Genomic DNA, 26,637 nt, shown 5'->3' with positions numbered 1-26,637 from the left:
GGGATTCAGCTACTGTTGAGTAAATACGCCAATATGCATGATTGGTCTGCTAAACATTTTACATTTAAAGAAACTGTTTAAATGAAGTTTATAAAAAGTGAGCCGTTTCAGCTTAGCTTCAGTGTCATGGGAGCAAGGTACAGCCTTGTTTCTTGTTTCACCTCCCCCACTGCATCCAGTTGCAGCGGTCACGTGGCGCACACGGTCTGCTTTTTGTTCTTTGAAGGAGGAAGCAGCCTTAAAAGGCTCCACCTACATTTTTCAAAGGCCTTCTCAATATTAAAAGTCAGTCATATAATGTTTGGCTAAATTTGTTACATCTCCTCAATACAGTTAATGAGCATTTCGTATTGATTGTATGTCTGCTACGACAATTTGCAGAGGTAGAAATATTCAAAAATATGCGTTTTGTAAAATGTAGGCTTTGATCCATCATAGGCCTATTTGAAAACCTGCACTAGTAGATGTGCCCTTGTATGAAATGTGATGGCATTTGATTGTTTTCAACACATTTATACATTGTGTGAATATACTTTCCTAAAACTACATGTTCATTAATATATATTTTTTATCAGTGAATTCCAAAGTATGAATAATGATAATGCAAGTATCATGACAAATGTATTTCTGAGAAGAACCTCTCTCAGCATGTATAAATGGATTTTAATATTTATTTTTCTTTGGCCATCTGTTTTCCCAGTCTTGGCAAAAAAAAATAATAATCCATACTGCCTTCCGAAATGACAATCTGATTGCTGTAAGAAAAATCTAAATTCATTAGATGAGGCAACATTATTCAAATAACCTATTGCCTAGTTTTGGTGTGTCTGTGCCCTTTGTAGCCAGTTTCTTGGCTAAGTAGTGTGGCAGCTGGCCTGCTGCTGTAGTTCATGTGTTTCTGGATTGGAACACAGAGATGAATATCCATTTTGTTTTTTTGTTTCTTAAAGGAGTGTCTGCTTTGTGCCACTTGAAACTGGTCTGGTCATTTCCCTTTGACCTCTGCCATCACCAATGAATCAATGGTCATTGGCAAATTAATTTAAAATATTTTCTAAATTCACCTAGAGATGGTTCTGTGTGAAAATTATGGTTTTTAAAATAATCTAACCAGCCTGACTGGAAGACCCATGCAACATTCATGGATAATGAAATCACCTTTCTTCTCAGGCTTAGCTTGAAACTAAGCAGTTGTAGCCAGCAGCTTATTATCGGCAGAGAGGGCATAGGCTTTGTAATGGCAATAATACGGCAATGCAAATGTGTCAATACAGGAGATACAGTTCAGTGTCCTGAAGCTTATTGCTATGCTACAAGCCATCTGATGTATTATTTCATAGGCCTGTGCTCGTCTTTGAAACCATCATGCTGCTAGAATTCAGCAGAAATCCCTTTAACTCTTTGAACACCAGCAGATTGCTTGTTAGAATTGAGGCCAACTGAATGGTGCTCACTTTGACTGAAGTGCATGTGCTTTAAAGTGCTCATGACATGAAATTGACATTTTTAAACATAATAGATAATCGAGAAATCTGACCCCGTGTTTGTATTTAAAAGTTACAAACACGCATTGCATAATCCTACCGAGGACAAAGACCCCTTCTGGTGACTAGCATTTTACCGGACTAGCATTTATCACACTGAAAGACGATGGACGTCAGTGAGAGAACGAAGCTAGGCTCGTTGACAGGATTGACAGCAGTTTTAACCGGTGATTTTTTCAACGTATTTATGTTTTTCACAGAAAAAAGTGCTCGAAATGCCTTTGTGTTGTGTTTCAGGATTTTATTCAAATACCCACAAGGACAGTGTCAGTTTAAAGATCTGGAGTTGCATTCAAAGTGGGTGAAATCGGTCAGATGCACAGGTGAGACGTGGCGTCCTCCTCCACCTCTCATCTCTCTTCGGAACATTTTGAGCTGGATTGTTTGATTACGTTCCCATGATGAAGGAATCACTCGGTTGTTCAGTTCAACATAAATGTGCATTGCTACCGGCAGCTGTGCCGACAGTTTTCCGCAGGGCTGTGATAGCGTGAGTCGTACCCACGGCGTCAGTGGACGGAGCAGGCGCGAGTCGGAACCCACGTTGTCTGTGGACTGACTGTGTTTGCCTGACGTCTCTCCGTCTCTCCCTCTGCTTCCGTGTCTGTGTCTGTGTCGATCTCGCCGTTCGCAAACGGGCTTCCTTCTGTCATCTCAGTCGTTTTGTTTGGTTCGTATCTGTACGGTTCAATGCAACCATCACATTCTCCAGGATCACCAGAATCTTCCATTGCGTTTTTCACTTCACAAACTAATTCGAGACTAGAAACACGGGAAGAATCTTCCAAGCCTTTGAATATTCTGACCGGCTGTCAGTGACAGCCTCCACCATAGTATATTATTAGAGTTCCCAGCCTGTAGAACCTGAGAAATTGGCCAAATTTACTATGAGAATCAACGGAAATAAGAAGGTCATACTGGATACAAAAACAACTAAATAAACCATTCAGACAATCCTTCGTAGTTTGCGGAGGTCTGTAATCACCTACTGCGTCTGGAAGAAATCCCTCTCGGCTTGTCGTCAAGCCAGGGGAACATGTCTGCGCTCTCTTCACTGTCATGGTGACGAGGAAGCTGAGCCGAAAGGCGAAGCTCTCCATTTACCAGCCGATCTCAGTTTCTATCCTCACCCGTGGGTAAGAACATCTTATTTAGGCTTCCGGGGAGCGCCTCCCTGGTGCGGTGTTCAGGGCATGCCCCACCGGAGGAGACCACGGGAAAGACCCAGGACAAGCTAAGAGACGATGTCTCTCCGCTGTAGGCCTGGGAAAGCGGAAGAGCTGGAAGAAGCAGCCAAGGAGAAGGAAGGCTGGGCTTCCCTGCTTAGGCTGCTGCCCCCCCTGACCCTGGATAAGCAGTGTGAAGATGGATGGATGGATGATTCAAATAATTTTTATTCCGTCCTGAGATAATTTGCGGATCATCGCGCCGTGTGTACGTAGGTTTATTGGCAGCTCGAGCTGAAACCACACGCTGTATTAGATCAGATCTGTAAGATGTTTGTCTTGGTGTGACGAGTAGATGAGGGAGAAGTGTAAAATAAAGCCTTCATGATTCAAAATATTTTTTATTACATCGTAAAATTATTGGCGTCATTGTGCTGTGGGTATGTGTAGAGACACTCGTCCCCTGATTTTTCTCCGCATGTCCACCTCTCCCTCTCCTGCATGAGTCAAAGAAGAAGAGCAGAGTGGATGAAGTAATTTTTTTGTGGTAATGTTCCACCAAAAATTTGCAAAAAACTTCCAAAACCTCTAAAAGTTCCACTGCCGTAGCCAAAAGATCACTGATTGAGGCATGGTCTCCATTAGACATCTGAGGGCTTGCTGCCATATCTGGCACTAAGACTTTGGCAACAGATTCTTTATGTCCTTTAAGTTGCAAGAGGGGGCCTCCATGGATATGAGTTGTTTTTCCACCATATCCCACAGATGCTTGATGGGATTGAGATCTGAGGAATTTACAGGCAAAGTCCATATTTCAAACTCGGTGTGTTCCTCTAACCATTCCGGAGTCATTTTTGATATGTGGCAGGGAACATTATCCTGCTGAAAGATGATCAGGGAATACTGTTTCCATGAAAAGTTGTACATGGTCTATAACACTGTCGAGGTAGGTGGTACATGTCAAATAATATCCATATGGATGGAAGGTTTCCCAGCAGAAACTTGCCCAAAGCCTTACACGACCTTCAATGGCCTGCCTTGTTCTCATAGTGCATCTCGTGCCATGTGTTCCCCAGGTAAGTGATGCACACACACCCAGCCATCCACGTGATGTCAGAGAAAATGTGATTCCACCTTCTGCCATGGTGCCGTCGTCCAGTTCTGATGCTCACATTTCCATCGTTGGCACCTTCGGAAATGGTTTCTGTCAGAAGCAGCATTAACGTCTTCATGTGAGCTGATTTGATTTCACTGTTCAGTCTTTACTCCCCATGTGCATCAGTAAGCTTTGGCCATTTTTGACCATGTCACTGGTTTACAGGTTTTCATACCATGGACCACTTTTGATAGGTACTGACCCTTGCAGCCATACACCCCACAAGAGCTGCCATTTTTGGGATGCTCTGACTCTTCTGTAGCCGTCAAGATTTGGCCCTGGCCAAACTCGCTCAAATCCTTATGCTGGCCGAGTTGCGGATGCAACAGTCTGAGCTGGGACTCCCCTTTCCCCAGAGACCTCCTCCAGCTCTTTCGTTGGGATCCATAGGTGTTCCCAGGCCAGCCTAGTAGCATAGCATCTCCAGGGTGTCCCAGGTCTTCCCTGAGGCATTTTCCTGGCAGGACATGCCTGGAACAACTCCCCAGGGAGGCGTCCAGGACTGTCCAAAGGTAGTTCCTAACCCAGTCAAGGCAATCATTGGAAAGTGTAGGAAGATATCTGTCAGGGAGGACAGAGGGGTAGTGGTGATCTTGCTGGCTGTGTTCACTATGCGTTGCAGTGTCTTTTGGCAGGAAAACCACACATTGATGCAGCCAGTGAGGACAGTCTCAATGCTCACCCATTAGAATGAGTATATGATGTGGAGTGGGACTTCTGCTCTTCAGAGTTTGTGGAGAAAGTAGAGGTGTTTTTTTTTCCTTTACCAGTGATAATGTGTTAGTCTATGAGAGGTGGTCCGAGATGTACACACCCAGGAACTTGGTGCTGCTCACCCTATCCAGAGCAGCACCTTCAATGGTGAGTGGGGGTGCTGCGGTTGACCTCTCCTAAAGTCAACAACAAACGCTTTTGTCTTTTCCACATTGAGATGATGGACAACAGTCTTTACACCACTGCACCAGAAGACTAGACTCTTTTCTGTAGTAGGTTTCGACATTGTGATGTGAACGACCCTAAAGCAGTATGGAGAGGCATGAGGGCTATTACCAACTACTACAGCCCCATAAGCTCTGAATGACTTGGCGATTGCCCAGTGTTTGAATATGCATTACTCCACCATTGTTCCTGTCCCCAAGAAGCCAAGGATCACAGGACATAATGACTACAGACCGGTGGCGCTGACATCTGTCATGATATCTTTTGAGCACCTGCGGACTACGGTCTCGGATACTCGGACTATCAGCACCAGATTCTCCCAGGGCTGTGTACTTTCCCTCTTCTCCCAGTACACCAACTGCTGCTCCTCCAGCAATCAGGCCGCTAAACTGATCAAATTTGCGGATGACACCACCCTCATCGGGCTCATCTCGGATGGTGATGAGTCTCCTTATAGTTGGGAGGTGGACCAGCTGGTATCCTGGTGTAGCACCAACAACCTGGAGCTGAACAGCCAGAAGACAATGGAAAGTCTTCAGGAAAGTCACAGCCTCACTGCCCCTGCTTGCCCACAGTGTCTCCTCGCCCCATTTCCATCATTGACTCGTTCCGCTTCCTGTTCACCGCCATCACCCAGGACCTCAAGTGAGAGCTGACCATCAGCTCCTTGATCGTCATCGTTTTGTATACCCAAAAGGTTGCTTCCTTCTTAGTACCGTGACTCATACTCTCCTTTATAACCTGCATGTACTTCTCAGATCGCTCTTGCTCCGCCATTTTCTCTCATTCTCTCTGAGAATGAGGTGTAGGAATGTAATGTGTAAGACCTACACCTCGCTGAGGTGTAGGTCTTCATTACAGTATAGGAGAGGTGCAATATTCTCTGTAGAACTGTACAAGCCCCCCATCCCCACCCCGTGAAAAAAAGGAATTGAAAACATTAATGAAAACATACAAAATTATTAATGGTCAGTTAAATTATCCACCTTTAGAAATTCCCTTTTCTAAAATGCAATATTTCTCACTCTCACTGTTTTGTATTGTCTATTAAGGATGGTAGTCTCATTATAAACAGTAATGTAAAAATAAGATATATGAAATAAACATAAGAAGCAATAACAAATAGATCAAAAGGTTACAGTCGGAATCGGGCTTAATCAGTCTTGTCATTTCACGATAAAAGAGTATACTATGTTGCTATATCTGTACAACAGGAGAAGCCATTTTGTGCTGTGGTGTTCACTGCAAGCAATCTATCACGGAAAGGAGTGGGGGTGGGGAAACCGTTTTGTAGCCTAGCTTGTAGACTAATCCAAATCATTTAACCCATGAATTGCTAGCTGTATGTCTCTGCTTCTCATGTCAAAGTGGCAGAAATGAAAAAATTATGAATTTCAGCTGTCCTTAAAACAACATAAAATAGATAAGCTGTGATATATATATATATATATCCCTTTTATAGTTGGTGTTGGAATGTTTTGCCGATTTTGGTATGGTAAAAGTCACTAAGACTGTTTTCCTGTTCAACATAATTTAAATCTTACTTCAAGGCATGAATTCTCTGGAAAAAAAAAAAAAGCCTTGTCATCCATTGTTGGTGAGAACCCCCTGTTGTTGGAGTGGTTTGGTCCATGCTTGGCTGTAAAACTCCAGACTGGAGCAGACTGTTGGTGTGGGGGAGGGTTGCTGGTGCTTTGTGTGTCTGTGGAGTTCGTTTATAACTGCGGTGCTAGCTTCAGCTCATGCGATCTTGCTTGTACTGTAGTCAATCCAAAAATAGTCTTAAGATTAACAAGATTAAACAAAACACAACAGAAATCCACTACATTTAGATATACATTACCAGATATGTATTCAAACAAAAGTAATTTTTGTGATCTTTTTTGTAAGGAACACATTATTTTCATCTTATATTTGATATCTGTTGTTACCATGTAGTTTGCCATACAATGTTCAATGACTTATTTTGAAACAATGGCACAATTTCAGCAGGGCATGGCTAAAGACAGAGACGATCATAATCGTCGTGTGTTCAGTCTGCAGCGGCCATGGACAACCAGGAAGAGAAGCGAAAGAAAAGGAGAGATTTGTTTGACTGAGGCAGTCTTTTCTCACAAATATTTAACTGCGCACGTGTTGAACAGACTTGTCTGTGTGACTGCAGTGAGCTGGCGATGCGTCCAGGGTGTTCCCCACCTTTCACACGTAGCCAGCTGGGATAGGCTCCAGCATAACCCACGATGCATATTTCGAATATGTGGCTGAAGACGGTACGATCATAATCTATGGTGTTCAGACGCTTATCTTCAAGAAAATGAATTAATGAATGTATTTTGGGTAGCACATTAGCACAGTGGGTAGCACTGTTGTCTCACAGCAAGTTCTGGGTTCTAGTCCACCTGAGGCCTTTCTGTGGCCTTTGATTCTGACTGTGTCTGCATGGGTTCTCTCCGGGTTGTCCGGCTTCCTTCCTCCTCCAAAAACATCCAACTTTGGCATTAGATGGGACTGCAAGCATGAATTGGTGTTTATCCCTGCAATAATTTGGCGCCTTATCCAGAGTGTACCCTTGACCTGAAGTCGGTTCATTTTAACTAAAATGTAAACATCTTGATTTAAGTGTTAGCTGTGTGTGTAGCAGTTAATTCATATGACATGGTGCTATATTAACATTTTAAGACGCCGTGCAAAATGAAACGGGCACTCGGGGCTTTGTGTGACTGCGCACTGCAGACCGGGTGGCCATTTTGAGTTTCAGTGAATCCAGATGCAGGCGGTGATGATGGGGGAGGGGAAGACTGAGCGCAGTAATTCTGGAATGCAGACTCTGGAGGAGATCTTTTTTCCCCACTCAGTATTTTATCTGCAGAGACCTGCACCTTTAATTAACAGCTGACATTTCTTAGTTTTGTTTTTTACTAATTAATACCAATAGCATGATTTGTAAATGACAGAGACAGTATGATGTCATTTGCATATAGGGTGAAGCGCAAATGGAAGTCTAAATGAGAAAAGTTTTCTTTCTTTCTTTATCATCCAGGTTTTTAGACTTGGGTTGATAAAACATTAAGTAGTATGGCTCTGAACTTCTGAGGTGAAAAATTGAAGTAATTGGTTATGTTTATTCTTCAGTCATCAGCACAAGACATGAGCAGTATGAAATACAGGGAAACATTTGCAATCCTCACAAAAAAAATGAGTATTTTTGGAGGTTCAAATTCAGTTTTTCTCAAAATCCACACAGGTGAATGGAGATTTCTGCAGATCCGCAGTACTGGACTGTCTTTTTTTTTTTTTAGTAGGTGGAGTTTGTTATAGGCTCTGATCGTGTCTGCTCAGCATGCTGCTCGCAGCAGCGCTGGTGGCCATTTTGTGTGTCTGCAGTAACAAAGGGGAGGGGCAAAGAACACGCAACAACGTTTTATTTATTTACTTGCACAACGGGCCTTTTGAGGAAGATGGGTGAAAATTGCAGTTGGATGTTTGTTGTGAATGCATTTTCAGTCGACTTCATCTTTAAAAACACACTTCCGTGATGTCTTCCGTTTCAATAAATCAAATCATCACATTACTTAGAAATAGTTAGTTTGTAAAGAATAGGAGCAAATTTAAAGGAAATGCATATTCATTTAAAGATTTTATGTGAAGGACCCCCCCCCAGTTGGAATGGTTCAGTCTGTGCAAGAGCAGCCCTCCCTGCTGTGGGTGAGCCTGGAGAGGCGGTTTCGTGTGTCAGGCTCTGCCCTAAATTTTTGTGTGTGTGTTTTCAGCTAGCATGGAACTGTGACTCGAAAACATGATAGCTCATGTTTGTAGGAAAAAAACATGTTATAAAATAAAATTAATTCACATCTAAAATAATCGTCCATTCTCTAATGCAGTGAATTGTGAGGACTAAATTCAGATTTAGAGAATTTGAGGTTAAAAGTCCTCGTGGTCACAATACTGTAAAAAAAACAACCAAAGCTTCTCGCCCTCATGTAGGTAACTTAGGCACTTAAATGTTACACTATTTTATCTCTTTTGTTCTGAGTGCCCCTCCCCCACCCCTCCCGCCATTTAATGGTTCAGGCCATGTTTGCTTTGGAGAGTCTGTTCCAGAGTGTGTGTGTGTGTGTGTGTGTGGGTGGGTGTGTGCTAGAGAGAGAAAGAGAGGCAGAGATGGGCGGGGGTGGGTGCAGCTACCTTTTAAGATGAGTATGCTGTGGGAGTGTAATTTTAACGTTCGCTGTGCGTAGCTAGCTCGTCCTCAACAAAATAAAGTGCTTGTTGAACTACCATGTCATGTTAAAGTTGACACGTTCTGCTTAATTTTAAATTGTGTATAACTGGTTATTGTTTGACAACATGTTGAACAATATTATTGTTTTCATTGCTTTCATTGTTATCACAGATAACAAATTATCATTGATGGTTGAGAGGGTATTTAGTGGTATCTATAAATGACCTGAAATGTGACAGTATGGTGCATCCCAAATAAGGTCATTTGTAGTCCAGAGGCCAGGTCAGTAGTAGAGTGCAGAGGAAGGAGAGTCCCCCCCCCCCCCCCATCATTTCTCAGAATGGTTTGGTCCATGCTGGCTGTAGAATTCCATACTGTTGACTAGTTCGTGCTGTAGTGGGGGTTGTGTGTTGCTAGGCAACAGTCTGTGCAGTGTTTTTCCCGTTTATGCGCTGCTAGCTAGGGTTGATACTGATAATCATTTTCTTACACTTCCAAAATCTTGACATGTCGCATGTCAAAGGAGGCACTAAACATGAATGTGTGACTGTTACCTGGAAATATAACATTTATTTGATAGTTAAGGGCAGAAAGAACAACACTTTTCATAGCATGTATGAAGGTGACTCAGCACCCAGAATGATTGGTTTTGGGATTGAACTGCTGTTCCAATTTAAGCAGTCTCTTTAATATTGAGTAAATTCACGTAGGTCACACGCCCTTTAAAAAAACATCGTTTGTCATGACCAAAATGGGCTAGTCGTAACTGAGTTCCTCCTCCGGTCTTATTTGTAGCCCTGCCAGCCTCTCAGCCATTCCCTGCTCGTCCAATCAGCAAATGATTGTGTGCCTTAATTCTGAAAGTCTCCTTTTGTTTAAAGCATTTTAAAGGTCTCTTTCAATCAAATTGCTCTTAACCCTCCTGTTATCCTGAAATATTACAAACACATTTTATCCTTGGGATCAACCTGACTCCAGAAAATGATTTTTAGAAAAAATATGGAAGTGTTTGTGTCAGGTACTTTGTTTATTTGGTGAATAAATGAATAACCCCATAATAATGAAACTTCGACCTGTCCTCTAGCGCCACCACCAGGCCAAACTTTAGAATGAGTAAATTTATTTATCTTGAATAGAAAAAGAAATATCAAAACTTATGGTGTTGAAGTCTCAAAATCCTGCAAGGCAAAGTGTATCAAATATGATCCAGTGGGCTTTAATGGGTTTTAATAATTTCTAGTCAGTGACTTTATAAACTGTCATGGAACCAGTAAACATCCACCAAATATCTGAACACACTGATGAACCCTAAAGAAGCTGGGACTGCCTCATGACCTACAAAGCCTGCCTTCTGGAGCAGATGTTCCATTTAAGATGTGAAGATGGAGACCCGCTGGTCTGGATGAGAGGAAGATCCATCTTTATGATCGAAGCAGGAAGTAAAGGAAACAATGTTGCAGGAGAATCATGGAGCCCTTTGAACCGTTTGATCTTCACTACAGTGGAAACTCAGGCAAAACATCTTTACGTGTGGACATGGCCTATCGTCCGCACGGAACCGCAGATTTCTGTCTGTTCATCAAGTATAATACAATTAAACCCTAGCATGAAAAAAATAAGGATTGTCTATCAGAGTTGACGGTTGAATGGATAAAAAATTGATTAATTTAGCATTTGAAATGATTAACACTTTATTTTGCATAATCAATTCTGAATGACTTTACATTTTCTTTACATCGCTGAGTTGCGAAGCCCTTATTAAACGGGGGGGGGTGGTACTGAAACCTGATACCCAGAGAATCCTGTTACGCTAGCTCCGGAGGGCTCAGTCTGGCAGAAAACAGCAGAGCTGGCGGCCATTTTGTGATTCGGCACTGAATCCGAGTGCATGAAGGGGGGGGGGGGGGGGGGGGGGGTATTGTGCTCTGCTCTGCGCAGCGCTAAATATCGTTGGAATGTGACGCGCACCAGTGTTCCTTCTTGCAAATTACACCGCTCTGTACGGTTTATGCTGACTGTTCGCATCGTGATTTTATCAGATTAACCTTGAGACAATTACTACTGATTTCAACAGATTCCGCTATCTGCCATTTGATCATGTCTGCTTTTTGCCATAAAATTGAGTATGATAAGACAAGTCTGACCTCAAAGATGCAGTCAGTACGTTGAGAGCTAAACAACTAACCGATGTGATTGCACGAATGCCATTCACCAAGGAAAGCTTGGTAATTTCCCCAAAACCACAACCCCGTTTCCTTTAGTTTAATACCAACCTTCGTAATGTCTGGAAGCCATTTTCCATTTTTTAGAATCTTTAATTTCTTGACCTCTGTTTTGTTTTTGTTTTTTGTTAGCATGTCGTTCATCTGACTGGGCCCATTGGGCTTTGCCCTGCTCTCTTTCTTCGTAATAAGACAGTGATTCATCGTTGAACTGTGGAAGGACTTCTTCTGCCGGTGCCTTGCGTTTGCTTGTTTCTTCTGCTACAGCTGGTATTTGATCTCGTTTTCCTTTATTTAAAGGAGCTTCACGTTGGCCTTTCATATGGCTAGCATGTCTCTGCTTGTCTGTGGTGCTGCCATACTCTATTCTCTGCGTAGCAGTTGTTAACAGCGTGTCGTGAATTTCTGCTCTCTTCTGGTGGTAGTTTTGCATTACACCCAGGAGCAGAGAAAAACATGCCAAAAACGATGATTGCACAAGTTTTTAATGAATTTATATTTTTGTTTGAGCTGCAATATCATGAAATAATTTCATATGAAAAATGATAGTCAGAATTATGTGATATTTCCTTCGTGTTTTGCATAGCCTCTTAACTACTGCCAGCACAGCCTCAAAACCTTTTCTGATTTGCTAAGGAGTGAACCAATAGGAGCAAGGAGGGACCGGAGGTGGGGGGATGGGTTGCTGCTGTTACTTCGGTGTCAATTCTTGCCTTTGGATAGGGTTGTGGGTAAATATGAATTCCATAGGTTTATTGCAAAGTTATGGAAAGGGGGATTTTTCAGAGGAGGTTAAGGTGTTTTTCCCCCCACTGACTTTAAAAAGACTGACTTGCTGAGCGCTTCCTCTTCAGGACAAATACAGCAGGCAGTAAGGATCTGTCTATTATGGTTTCAAGATGGAGCCAGATTTGAAGCAAACAGGAGAACTAGGAAAAGGAGAGAGACATTTTTGGCATTTAATAACTGAAGAATTTTCTAGAAAAGAACAAAGAAGCAAGTCATGGGGCTCCACAATGACCCCTAGTGGTATATCTGAAACTGCAGTTATTTTTTTTACCAGGATGTGCTGGGATCATGGCCAAGAACAGGTTCATGAATGAAAGCGACTACAAATGTACAGTTATCACTGTGGTCCTTTCCTCGATCCTTGACATGCCGTCTGATTGTTCTTTTCTTTTCCCAGGCAGCAATGGAAGTTGCTGTGACGGAGGAGAAGAAGAAAATATTCCGTGCTAGGAAAACCATGAAGATCAGTGATCGACAGCAGTTGGATAGTCTACATAGTACTTTGTTGACAGCTGCTCCAGGTTTATCCGACACATCTCCATCACCTCTGATGAATGGTACGCATAAAGCGGACGGACCAAAAGTTGTGGACAAGGAGCAGAACAATATCTCAGACTCTAATTCCTCCGGTGCTCCATCCCCTGCATCTCCTACATCTCTAAGTTCCCCTGCTCCATTCCTTTCCTTAAATTTGTCCCCATCCTCCACCTCTTCACAAAGCCCAAAAGCAAAGGAACAAAATTCTCCCACTTCACCATTCCACTCGCTAAACTTTGAACTGAAAAAGATGCAAGAGGTGGAGGAAGAGGAGGGAAAGGGAGGTTGCTCACCTTGCCAAAATGTTGCACGAGTATCAACAGAATCCAAGGGAAACCAGAAAACAGACATGGAAGTGGACCCGGGGATGGAAAACAAAGAGGTAAATGCGTTGAAATCATATTAAGGCTTTTGTTATGGATTTACACTTTTTATAATGTAAGCATCTAGAGCTGTCCGGTTGACCGAAAAACCAACTCTGTCCCGGTTGTCTTAAAAAAACCAAAAGTCACAACAGAACATGCGCACAAATGACCGTACGCTCGGTTTCCGTTGTCAACAATAACTACGTGCTCATGCCTCATGCCGGGTCAGGACGTTTGGCAAAGTAGCCCAGTATGGCTATACTTCAAAAATCCCAATAAGAACTATGCAAATTATGCCCAGGACAAAAACTATTTGCAGCACGGTATGGCAACACAAGTAATCTAACACGTCACATCGAATCGGCGCGCAAGATTGAAGCAATACAGCTGAAAAAATCTGGGCGACGGATAGCAATCTTAAATCCGGTTTGGCTCGGGCGCCGGAGAAGTCACCTCAAAGTGCGCAGCAACAATAACTGAACAATTATATAAAAATGTGTTTGTGATATCATTTGAGTCAACTAATTAAACAAATAATAATAGAAGTTGATTGTAGTGGATATGCTGAGATGAGACTTTTTTTCCGACAGACAAACAGTATCTTTAGAAATATTCATGTTTATTCTCGTCTTTGTCCTTCAGAAACATTGTAACATTGTAATAAAAGTTAAACTATTAACAATCTTGTGGCAAAATTGGCCTGGTTGTGTATTTTGATATTCCATCATTGCCATTAACGTGTATTGGGTCCATACATTTAGCACATTTCTGCGCCAAAACAACATGTTTAAAAATGCTGTTTAGTATTTATTACAGAAATGCCATTCAAATACGGAAATAGCTTCTTGGTGTAGCATTTCGCTATGCGATATCAAACCATTATTCCGAGGCCTGGCTGTAGCTACGCATTTACGTATTTAAAACATGCAAACTGCAGGTAAATGAACAACATTATAACATTTTATTGACCCATTCTTTCCTGAACAACTTACCTTTCTCGGGCGTAACCTGCGATAAAATGTGTTATGTAACAGTTTGTTATGTTAAAGGTTTCTCAGTTTGTGAGTCACTTACAAATATATTATTCAATAAAACTGAAACTGACTCACCTGTTTAAGAATTAACCGACCCGAAACCATAACCGAGTGCTAATTCCCACAACCGGACAGCTCTAGTAGCATCAGTTACCGGTACATGGATTTATTCTTAATTTTCCAATAGTGAGTCTTATTGTTTAAATTTTGATTGTAAGCCAGAAAAAATAAAAATAAATAATGGTCAAATATGCCCTCATGCAGGCTCAACAGACTACATCTAAGGACCCAGCTACGGATTCGTCTGTACCAGCTCCGGCGTCAGACTTCAAAGAACCAGTGGACACGGAAAATAACACTATAAAAGCCGAGAACTCCGAGGCCTCCACATCCAAGATGACAGATGAAAAGCCTTCTTCACCAAAATCTACCACCTCCTCTCTTTCTTGCCCTCCCCTGTCTCATCCAGTGTCCTCTGGTGTGGACACAAAACAAGAAAAGCAAGTCAGTAAGGAGGAGAAGAGTGGAAAAGAGAATGTAAAGAAAGGGTCAATAAATGAAGCGAAGACGGACGCTGACTCGATAAAAGCAGAGACCCACACAGGAAAAAAAGAAGACAATCGCACTGCAAAGCAACGTCGGCCATCATCCACTCCGCCAGCTGATACAGGTATGAGCGTGGACATTCTACTGGGTACTGCTAAGATAATTATTCAATATCAACAACAATCGGCACAAACTTAAAGGAGATAAACCAGAAGACTAATGTCTGGGATATTGAGTATTGCAAGAGTTTACATGCCAAACCTGATGTGCTGGCTTCTAAATGGTTTAGAATGGAAACAATAAACGGAAATTGCAGCTCTTGGAGTTAGTAAAAGTTTGCTCAGTAGCGTGTAAGCTGTTGTACGTGTTTGTAGGATATGATTTAAATCAGTATTTAAACAATTTAATATTGTAACCTGTGAGAGAGCAATTAAAAATATTGGGAGAAATCATTACTGGCCGGGAAAAGAAAACGATTCACCGTATGGGCCGAGCGTCAACACCACTGCATCCTACACAAATCACGTGTATGTGATTTATATTTATGATAAATGACACGTGTCACGTACCATTCATTACACAGCCTGTTGCCTAGAATCAGACCGTAACATGTTAATTGTTAATTGATGGTGACGTGTAAAAAAAGAAAAGAGAAATAAATTTAAACTTAAGCTGTACAAATCAAGCTCTTATCTGATAATATTATTTTTAAAGGGTAAGGATAATAACAATGCTGTTATGTTGTGTGAAATGAAAATTTAACTAGATTGGCAATTGCTTCCGCTTTGAATATACTTGGGTTTGGGTGGCCTTTAGTTATGCTACCTGTATCTGAGTCTAACCCGTAAATATGTCCTGCTTCAATTGAGAGTAACGAATAGATCAAAAACACAGTTCCAAAAAGCATAACATGCACAAAGAATGTAGGTCAATGACTGACACTCATCGGGTACTAACTCTCTGTTTTTGTTGTTTTCCAAGTGTTGCAAGAGGGAAAAGGCTCCACCCCAGGACTGAAGCGGACATTATCAGAGGGTTATGATGAAGATGAGCAAATCATACAAAGAGATGGGAAGAGGCCCAAGGTGGATCGCGAGGAGTTGGAGGCACAGCTCGAGCTGAAGATCACTGCAAAAGCTGGCAGTCATCACAAACTTGAAAAGGTTTTTTACGCAACTATATTGCTGTCATGTTTTGTGATGGCTAAATCAATTAAACTCTGCTATAATGTCACCGAATATAAAATGTAGCTTTTTTTTGTGTGCCATTTTTTCCCCCTCAGATTGTGCAACAGCTAGTAGACGAACGGTTGAAGGCCTTGCAGATGACAATTTTTGACAGACATTTCAAAGAGCTGAAGGACAGAGTAGCAGAGATCGACTGTGCCACTAAACACCAAACCGCCATTAACACGCTCCAAGTAAGTAGATGTTAACATGGTGATTGTGCTTTATTGTTTCCATTACGTTTTTAGTTTGTTAATAGTCAGAACAAATGCAGCGTTGTAAGGTGCGGATTATCTTGGTATTTAATGCCGTCTAGGAAGGTACCTGCTAAAATTCAGTACCCACAGTTATCAAGTTGCGCGTCTGAAGTACACCCCCTTTTCTCTCTCAATGATTCACGTAGGCCAAGATATCTCGACTGGCCAAAACGTTTGGGGAAGCCAATCAGTCGTCGGAGAATAAAAGAAAACGGGAGGTACAAATGCATTTTCCTGTTATTGCATGTTGAGTCTTTGTAACGGGAATGCAAGATTCTTTTGTTTGAAAATGCACGTCTGGTTCCAACAGGCGCTTGTTGTTGCTGCTGCTGCCGCTGCCGCTACCGCCACTGCTAACGCCGCCGCTACTGCTGCCAAGACTGCAGCAATTTCAAACCCTCAGTTCCAACGGTCAGTGTCTCCACACCTGAAACAATTTTTAAATCTACATCTTTGTAGTCATGCTATATTTATTAACAACTTGATTTGTCAATGAGCTCATCAGGGTTGTATGAAATGGATTGCCATCACTTCAATGCAAGCTCACGTTTGCCTGACAATTTCTTCACAAAATATTTTCATTTATCTAAATTCACATCATAAATGTATTTTAGAATGATTGCAGTGTGCAGTTTGGTATTTTGTGTGACTATAATTTGGCCTTTGTACGAACGTGACAATACCGGACTGAAGCCAGTACTACATATGAAGCGTTTACATCGTGAATAGTTGACATTGTCCCAGGTAGCTGTAATTAAGAACGATTTAATTTAAAACTAATGGACAGAATGTCCAGAAGAATCCTCCTCCAATCCTCTTCCATATCCATACCTTTTTGGAAACCATGTCCCTGGTTTGGTTTGCCAGGATCGGCTTTCTTAATCTCTTAACACCACTCAAAATATTTCTTTAGACTGGTGTGGAGTAAACAAACACAAGTGCCAATTTTGCAACTGAAAGGTACCCCTGTCTGGGTACAGGTCCTGAGTCTTGTGACGTTCTACAATGTGAAGCCTGAGCGTTTCCTGAGGCAGTGCAGTGTAGTAAAAACTGCACTTCTCCTTCCAACAGCGTGCTGCGTCGACAGACAGTAGCGCTGCAGGCTGAGGTGCCCAGACAAAGAATTGTGCCCTCTGTTGGTAAGACTCCTGTACTGTCTGTCAACGAGGAGATGGAAGAAGAGGAAATGGAGGAGGAAGAGGACAAAGATATGTTGCGAAATATTGCAATGGCAAAAAAACTGTCAGAATTTAGTGAAGGAAAATGCAGAGCAGACATTAAACTTCGCACAATAACCTCCCACTTGGAGAAAGTGTTGTACCACAACAGCAAGAGAAGTTCAGGGATTGCCAGACCTGACCGCTACGCATCTTACGTATTCCGCTACTTGGTCCCGTATGAAGTCTACTGTGAGTGGGTTGCAAAGGTCAATTATGTTGGACTATTGGGCAAGGAGGCACTCCCCACAAACGTGAGACGGACAATGAGAATGCATATTGAACATCGCTTCCCTGGACTGTCTTGTGACAGCTGGAGAGATATTCGCGACGCTATCAATGAAATACTGCGAGTGAAGAGAAGACCTGAATTTTTCCGAGCGTATACTGAAAGGATCGCTGCGTCATTTTGACGGTTTTATGTTGCATACTGGGACAATTGTCATTAAGAAAAACCTTTTTCTAAATATTACTGTCATTGCACCTCAATTCTCAGTCAGTGTTGGTGGAAATTACCGGTAATTACTTTCTGACTAGCATACAAATATACAAATCCAAGGTGATGTGTACATAGGGAATTCTGGGAATGTCACGATGCTTGAAACCAAACTGTACTCACATACTTCATAATGCTATAATGAAAACTCCATGTACTTCAATTATGTGGTATATTTTTGCCACAGTTTGTTTGAGTATGACTGTATGAAATTGAATAAAAATACATGTTAGTACATAAAACGTTTGTTTGTCTTACTGTTGTGGGAAAAAAACGAGTTTGAACAGCTCTAAGCATTAGCAATTTGTCCAAACAGGCCTGTCCGGACTTCCATGGAGATAAAGCAGACTCCAGCAGTTTCTTCTTCCAGCACAGTTGGTGAGTAGCAGGATTTTCCTTTCAATGAAATATCCATAGGCACCATTGCAGTCTCCTATCCCAAGTACTTTGTGGGTTTTAACACTTGGTCCTCTTTCTTTTCATATGGAATATGCATATTGTAGTTTTCTGGATGCTGTAACTCCAAATTACAGTTCAAAGAAATGCTTTTTAAAGACCAAAATATGGGACTTTATGCATGTAAATCAAAAGTATTGCTTGTGTAGCCAAATTACAGCATATGACCCTTCATTACTATGAAGGTAATATTTGTAAATTACACATATTGTCACTTTACTACTGTGATAGAGCGTCAGCGAGGATGAGAGGAAAGGTCTACGAGACAGTGGTGAGGCCAGCCATGATGGACGGCTCGGAGACAGTGGCTCTGAGGGAAAGACAGGAGGCGGAGCTAGAAATGGTGAAGATGAAGATGCTGAGGTTTTCCTTGGGAGTGACCAGGTTGGATAGGATTAGAAATGAGACAATAAGAGGGACAGTGAAGGTTAGACGTTTTGGAGACAAGGTCAGAGAGGACAGACTTTGATGGTTTGGACATGTCCAGAGGAGAGACAGGGACTATATCGGTAGAAGGATGCTGAGGATGGAACTGCCAGGGAACAGGGCTAGAGGTGGACCCAGGAGAAGATACATGGACGTGGTGAGGGAGGACATGAGAGCGGCTGGTGTTGGGGAGGACGATTCAAAGGACAGGGTGAAGTGGAGAAGGTTAATTTATGTGGCTACAGTTGTAGTACACATATTGTCAACTTCCTCAAAATGCTCTCGAGCATGCAAGATCTGTCTGATCTTCAGCAATGTTTACTCTTATTTTAAAATTCTAGACAGAAAACAGCAGTTTCTAGGTGCTGTGTGTTTGTTTGTGTTTTTAAATGTTTGGTAATGTATCAGTGGGAATTAATCACATGGAGTTTAGAATCACCTTATAGGTCCAGCAAAAAAAATAATAACAGCGAGCTACCCATGCAATTTAAAAAATATATAATATATTTAACCTATTTCACCAGAAGATTATTACACTGCCCGAACAAATCCAAACCGAATGAAAAAAATATTCATGTTCAACTCAACAATGAATATTAGTTGTTTCCTGGTGAGTCTACGGATGAAAACCAAACCTGAACCGGCACATCGGAGATCTTCCTGGACAGTCTGTGATGGTACTTGGTAGAGTCTGATGCACCAAGAGATTCAAGAGTCCTTTATCAAATGTTCCATTACATTTGAGCATAAAGGCAAAAACGAAAAACAGTTTTCTCTCTCTCTCTGAGAATTAACAGTGATGTGCAAAAACAATTAAAGAACTCTTAAGAAGCAAAGATCAGTGCAAATCTATCTGCCCATGCCCAGAGGGTGGTGGTCGTTGGCAACACTGGTGGCTCGGCGGATGTGGAAGCTGTCCGTCAGGGAGGCAGAAGCGCACCAATCATTTTGCATTTCAAAGTGTTATTATTAGTCCAGGAGAAGTCATCCGAAATATGCACCCCCAGGAACTTTGTGCTGCTCACCCTATCCACAACAGCACCTTCGATGTTCAGCGGGGGTCCGGCCAAAGACCTCTCAACAACAATCTCTTGTCTTTTCCATGTTCAGGATGAGATTATTGTCCTTGGCCACTGTCCAGCCACCTCAACTGACTGCTCTTGATGTGGAGGAGCAGCAGCTCCACTCTGAGTTCCGTCCTGGTGACTGAGCTCCTCCCGCTGTCTCTAAGGGTGCACCCAGCCACCCTGCAGAGGAAACTCGTTTCGACCGCTTGTAACTGGGATCTTATCCTTTCGCTCATAGGTCAGAGCAGGATCGTAGATTGACTGGTAAATCGAGAGCTTTGCCTTTCGGTTCAGTTCCTTCTTTAGCCCGATCCGTCTGTCAATCTCATGCTCCATCCTTCCCTCACTCGTGAACTTGATTCTCCACTTTAGGCAAAGACTCCCCACCGACCCGGACAGGGCAAACAACCTTTTTCCGGTCGAGAACCATGGCCTCATATTTGGAGGTGCTGATCCTCATCTCACTCGCTTCACACTCTGCTGCCCACCACCCCCCAGTACACGCTGTAGGTCCAGGCTTGAAGAAGGCAACAGGACGACATCGTGCACAAAGCAGAGACTCCCTCCTGCCCCTGATTCCGCCTAGAAATTCTGTCCATAAAGATTATGAACAGAACCGGTGATAAAGGGCAGCCCTGCCAGAGTCCAACATGCACCTGGAACGGGTTTGACTTACTGGCAGGAATACAAACCAAGCTCTGACTTTGATTCTACAGGGACCGGACAGCCCTCAGCAAAGGGCCCCGGGCTCCGTACTCCCGAAGCACGCCTTCTCCAAATCCACAAAACACATGTGGACTGGTTGGGAGTACTCCCACAAACCCTTGAGCACCCAAAGGAGGGTGTAGAGTTGGGCCAGTTTTCCCACGACCCGGACGAAAGCCACATTCTTTCTCCTGCATCCGAGGTTTGACTATTGGTCTCAACCTTCTCTCCAGCACCCTGGAATAGACTTTCCCCGGGAGGCTGAGGAGCGGGATCTCCCTGGAGCACACCTTCTGGTCCCCCTTCTTGAAAAGGGAACAGTCAACCCGGTCTACCAGTGTAGAGGCGAGTCCACCTCTGCTTCTTCCTGTACTGTAATGAGGACCTACACCCCCATGGGTAGCAGCACTGCATTTCATGGGTGGATAATCACAGTCTATTACTATATAAAGGACAGAAGAATATATAAATGAGGAAAAATGGTGAAGTACATGCAATCTGTTACAGGCAGGTACAGGCAACTTACTTGTTAGGAGCATGAGTCATACTAAAGAGAGCACAACTGTTTCAGCCATTGACAAAGATGATTATGATCGTGGTGAAGTCATGGAGCTGTGGAGTCGAGCGCTACCGATGCGAAGTGATCGACCCAGACCGGGCGGTGAGTGTCGGCCGAGGTCGTGGCACGTGTCACCACACGCCACGACTCACAGGTCAACTGACGGTTCGGATTCGGATGGATATAGTGAGCCTGACCCGGATTCGTCAGACGAGTGGTTGCCGTCGGGGTCACCCGCAAGCAGCCGCGCATTGTCCCCGGATGCGGAAGATATTCATGAAGGTAAGAACTTTTGAATGAATGAAAGTTTTTAGCCGTTTCATTTTTCAAAAGAAACGAGGGCAAAATCAAACGTATACTTTTTACACTGATGAACCGAACTGTAGGTTGAAGCCGCTGGACTAGGGCTGCACGATATTGAAAATTAGTGCTTGCCACCAAGCTAGAGGGCCATCTTCAGTGTCAATGGTGGGAGACATGAGGTCGCTGTTGAGTTCTGCATCCACCGCATGCGATGATGCCGGAGTAGATGTTGGAGCTGGGACACACTTGGAAAAAACTTTCATTAATTCTCGTTTGCCTGACTTGACCGGTGTAGGCTGTGGATTTTTAGGTTGTAAATATCCAGCACAAGGTTCCTTGTGGTTGTGTTGAAGGTGGCTGTGGAGATTTGTCGTGTTTCCTCTCGACGTCGCTACTGTTTTCCGGCATGACTTGCAAAGAACTTGCAATGACGATATTTTTTTTATATATCGAGCAGCCCTACGCCGAACCCTTTTTTATAGGAGCCATCCAGGGGAACGTTGGCATGGAGACACACTGCTCGGCGGCTAGCATTCATCGCTAAACTTAAAGCTAGTCGCCAAGACGCACACGCCCCCCCCCCCCCCCCCCCCCCCCTTAGTCCATGTCACATGAACACCATTTTGTCCCACTCACTGATAATTCTGTGACATGAAATACCATAGTGATGTGAAGGAATTTCCAATTCACCGATCAATCTTAAATTTACAGATTGTGCACACGGCACTGGTCGTGAAGATTCTGGCTGGAATAAAGCCGACTGGCAGCCAAACCGCATCCCCTTCACTGCAACCCCTGGACCCCAGAAAGCTGCTGCGGAGCTGGATTCTGACCTGCCGGCCGACTTCCTCGAGCTCTTCCTGACCGACGAGCTGCTCCAAATCATTGCTGATCAGACCAACCTTTATGCCGAACAATATTTTGATGCACACCCTTACAGTCTGCCGCATAGCAGACGTCATTTCTGGAAACCAGTGTCGGTAGGAGAGCTGAAAACCTTTTTTGGAATGACTTTTCTGACTGGTTATATCAAAAAACCAACTTTATTCTTGTACTGGAGCGTGGATGAGGTCGGTGCGACGCCCTACTTTAATGAAACCATGCCAATGAACAGATTCCAGATCATATGGAGGTTCCTTCACTACAATGACAATTCACAACTTGATGGGAGCGACTGTATGTGTAAAGTTCGCCCAGTGTTGGATTATGTTGTCCAGAAATTCAGAGATTTGTATCAGCCAGGGCAAAATATCTGCATCGATGAGGGGATGATGCAGTGGCGGGGGAGACTTTCTTTCAGAGCTTACAATCCACAGAAGCCCGTGGAGTGCGGGATAAAATCCCACATTGTGTGTGACTCTGTCACAGGGTACTGCTTCAACATGCAGCCTTATGTCAGAACAAGTAACCCTCTACCGGATCTCGTCTTCTCGCTATTGGATCGTCTCGTAGGCAATGGCTACATACTGTATATGAACAATTCTTATAATTCGGTGTCGCTCTGCGAGCGATTACTGGCAGCCCGAACGCATGTCTGTGGCACGCTGGGGAAGAATCGGGGGGAACCGAAGACGATCGCAGACGTAAAAGAGACTGACCTGGGAACGGGCGGTAAAATTGCGCGGAACAACGGCAAGGTGATGGTGGTAGCATGGCAGGACAAATGGTTGGTCAAGATGGCGACAACCTGTCACCAAAATGAGATTCAGAGGGGGCGCGCAAATAAGGACCCACAACTGAAACCAGAGTGTGTTGTGGCCTACAATTTGTTCATGAACGGGGTGGACAGGTTGGACCAAAATATCAGATACTACCCGTTTGTTCGTAGGTCGTTGAACTGGTCCAAAAAATTAGTTGCGTACATATTTCAAATATGCATGTTCAATGCGTATGTTATTTTCAAGGCCAGGAACCCAGGAAAATGTAAAAACCTCCTGGAGTTCGTGCACAGTGTTGTAACATCCTGGACTGCAGTGCAATATATGGAGGAGGAGCAGGGGGTTACAGGTGTGGGGGCTCATGGATGTGGGGACCGACCTATTCCCGGGCCTCTACGCAGTAAGGACCCAGTGGACAGGCTGGATGGGCAGATGAGCAAACACGTGCTGGAAAGTCTGAAGCCCACCGGCAGGAAGGAGCGACCGACGAGGAGGTGCAAGGTCTGTAAACGGAGGGGTCTGCGCAGTGAAACCAGAATGTGGTGCACGTCCTGTTGTATTCCATTACATGCAGGAGAATGTTTCACTGCTTACCACACGAAGGTGGACTATTCTGTGTAGGGTGGGGTGGGGTGGGACACACACACACACACACCTGAGCCACTATATCTGTAATTGTTGATGATGTACAATTTGACGTATAGTTTGTAAATAAATGCGTTATTACAACATCAAAAGCTCTTTGTCTGTGGTTTTTATTGTTTTCTACAAGTCAACAACCGTTTACTGTCACCAAAGCAAAAAAATATTAGTGATCTGCTTGAAATATTTCTCTGCACAAAAAGCGTGATTTCAGGTTTTTGTTGAGGACTGGTGATTTTTGGTGGAAACTGCCAATAATTCTAGAATCTATGAAGGTAGGAACACATTTCCCCCCCTCATGCGATAAGAGACTTTAATCTCTCATTTGGTGGGTTTGTTCTGTAGGTCTTTGGTCTAAATGAGGGGGGATGTCTGGCACTGAATGAGTTAAGTGAGACGTGTTCTTCTTGTTTTCCAGCCCATTTAGTTCCTCCAGCTCTACCGACTCTACCAGGTGCCACTGCACCTCCGGTCCTACCAACCACCTCCACTTCCATGGTTACGCAAGCTCCCATCCTCCAACTGATCACCACCACTTCTAACGGCGCCTCCACTTTGGCCGCTGGCATCACGACGCAGAGTTCGACGGGCACCCTGCTGCTGAAGACGGCTCCTGGGAGCAGCATGATGACTGCGGGCCAGCCGCTGCTCATCCAGCTGCCTTTATCGATGGCTAACGGCCAGGCTGGCACACTGGTCAACATCCCGGTTTCCTCCTTGTCTGCAGCCAGTTCGCTCAGCAAGGCCAAAACCACATCCACTACCACCACTTTCATACTGAAGCCTGCTTCAGCAATCTCAACGGCAACGGTGTCTGCCCCCGCTGCTGCCACTGTCTCGACGCTCCAGGCATCTACTGGCCAGATGTCTCTCGCCCGTGCTGTCTTCCAGGGCGGGGCAGGGGGCGTAACGACACCCAATGCAGGGGTTTCCATGACGACAGCCAGGACACTTCAGTCTGTCTCTCTAGCAGGAGCGATGTCTTCAACCTCTTCACTTGCGACCTCTGGTCCCGCTGCAACGGGATCCACAGCTCCAGGACCACCTCAAGGGACATCGCTGACATCTAAGACAGGTAGGAGGAGCTTGGAGCAACGCCTGTTGCTTTAAGAATGTGTAAGAACAATTTAGTTAGGCCGACACAAAACATTAGCGGGTCCATTTTATCATTTGCCGTCCAGCCTTTTGTGTTTGGAGGTATTCAACATGTCTTTCTGTTCCAACTTTGTGTCTGTCCATTTACCTTGTCCACTGTCTTCGTATTGGACAAAGTGTAGTGAAGTGTTTGGCTTTCTTTTCCTCCTCAGAAAACCAAGCTACAGGATCAACTCCTTCCAAAGCGGCTACTTCAGCAGCACGACCCAAAGGCTCCGTCATCGATCTCACCGAAGACGATGACGACGTACAAGGTAAGAATGTGATGCACTTTCCTTTTTTTTTTTTTTCTTTTTTTACCAGAGATTTAATTGAGAAAAAGAAAATGTTATGATTTGTTTTTCATGCCTCAACACGTACTTCATTATTAACTCATTGAAACCTAATTGACATCTAAAAACGTCAATTAGGTTTCAAATTGAATTCTGCCTCTCGTCAACGGACAAAAACTCCAGAACGAAAAACACTTGGAAAGAAGAGACTTTAGTCTTTCATTTGGCGTTTGCATAGTGAGAGTACCGTACATAATATTCTGTGGGTCTTGAAAAATAGGGTAAAATGTGCTTTCACAGTGACGGGAGTGAAGAGTGCCGTTGTTGCTGCTCCCTCACCAATCCAGCGTCCTCATCCAGTTATCAGTAAGGCCAATGCATTTCACATTGTCTGAATGAAAGTGTGATTTTCTGCATGAAATGTCCAAATGATACTCTGACAAACCATTTTACTTCATCCTCGCTATTAGATAACGTAATGCAAAAACAAAAACTATTTATAATTTGTTCAAATTTAAATTCAAATTGAAAGAAATGTAATTCCAGAAATAAAATGTGTAAATATTGTCTTATTTGTAAATTATACATTTATCATTTTCTATACCGGTAAACTGTATTAGACTTTTTTAATAATGCGCTCTCTCTTTAGGTGTCGGACCAAGGTCATCGCCACAAAGTCACCCGAATCCCACTAGCAATCCGCAATTGACAGTCCACCACCGCCCCCCACTGGTTAGTATTTAGAACTGCATTTTGAATAATTTACTACTTTTTTCCCACGCTTTGAACCTCGCGGCTTATGCAATGACGCGGCAAATTTACATATAACTGAGCACGTCACATAATGTGACGTAAATCGAGCTTCCCATCATTTTGTCACCCTCATCATGGCAAAGACACGGAGAAATGCGTACGATGCAGCCGTCAAGTTGAAGGCCATCGATCTGGGAGTCCGAAAAGGAAATAGAGCTGCTGCACGGGAGCTTGGCGTTAATGAGTCCATGATAAGACGTTGGAAACAGCAGAGTGAGAAACTAACTCGGTGCAAAAAGACGACAAAAGCTTTCAGAGGGAAAAAAAGCAGATGGCCCGAACTTGAAAATGAGCTCGAAGACTGGTTCCACACAGAGAGAGCAGAAGGCCGAAGTGTTTCAAGGGTGCAGGTCCAAACGAAAGCCAAAGCAATTGCCGCCGCAATGAAGTATGAGGATTTTAGAGGTGGAGCGTCGTGGTGTCTGAGATTTATGAGACGTAAGGGCCCGTCCATCAGGGTACAGACGAGTCGGTGTCAGCAGCTCCCTCCCGACCAAGAGGAAACCGTTTCAAACATCCGCAAATTCACTGACGCAAAGATAGCCGGGAATTTGCCTCCGGATCGAAGTGAGGAGAGCGACGACGAAGACGATCCAACGGCGGAAGAAGCAACACTGAGGCTGTTCAACTCGGACACCGAAGGAGATGACTTCAGTGGTTTCAGTGCACAGGAGGAGGAAGATAGTGACCAATGACTTTCTTGGTAGGCTACTGTTTACTGCCATTTTTTTTTTTTTTACTGCTCAGCTGATTTTCAGGTGTTAGTGGGTTTGGTCGAGGTTTGAAAGCTCTGCCGTTTGGGTGCGTTCAAACCTACCTGTTCTTCAGGAACAAATTATGACTGAATTTCTTTGCTTATTTTTTT

General features: G+C 43.6%; 1 protein-coding gene across 1 annotated transcript in view; it reads left to right on the top strand.

Moving 5' to 3' along the window:
• atf7ip (activating transcription factor 7 interacting protein) overlaps positions 1 to 26,637 on the top strand; it is a 29,158-nt gene that overhangs the window by 1,604 nt on the left and 917 nt on the right. Inside the window, exons 2-13 of the mRNA XM_068751114.1 lie at positions 12,436 to 12,957; positions 14,239 to 14,644; positions 15,502 to 15,683; positions 15,803 to 15,940; positions 16,150 to 16,221; positions 16,314 to 16,414; positions 18,033 to 18,098; positions 19,940 to 19,953; positions 23,960 to 24,607; positions 24,840 to 24,941; positions 25,260 to 25,325; positions 25,609 to 25,691. Of these exons, the coding sequence (XP_068607215.1) occupies positions 12,442 to 12,957; positions 14,239 to 14,644; positions 15,502 to 15,683; positions 15,803 to 15,940; positions 16,150 to 16,221; positions 16,314 to 16,414; positions 18,033 to 18,098; positions 19,940 to 19,953; positions 23,960 to 24,607; positions 24,840 to 24,941; positions 25,260 to 25,325; positions 25,609 to 25,691 (2,394 nt within the window). The 5' untranslated portion in view covers positions 12,436 to 12,441. The remainder of the gene's footprint in view (positions 1 to 12,435; positions 12,958 to 14,238; positions 14,645 to 15,501; positions 15,684 to 15,802; positions 15,941 to 16,149; positions 16,222 to 16,313; positions 16,415 to 18,032; positions 18,099 to 19,939; positions 19,954 to 23,959; positions 24,608 to 24,839; positions 24,942 to 25,259; positions 25,326 to 25,608; positions 25,692 to 26,637) is intronic.

This window comes from Brachionichthys hirsutus, chromosome 17 (assembly GCF_040956055.1).
Source record: "Brachionichthys hirsutus isolate HB-005 chromosome 17, CSIRO-AGI_Bhir_v1, whole genome shotgun sequence".
Classification (NCBI taxonomy): domain Eukaryota; kingdom Metazoa; phylum Chordata; class Actinopteri; order Lophiiformes; family Brachionichthyidae; genus Brachionichthys; species Brachionichthys hirsutus.
Note: the sequence above shows the minus strand (reverse complement) of the source record. Positions and strands in the feature narration are given on the sequence as shown.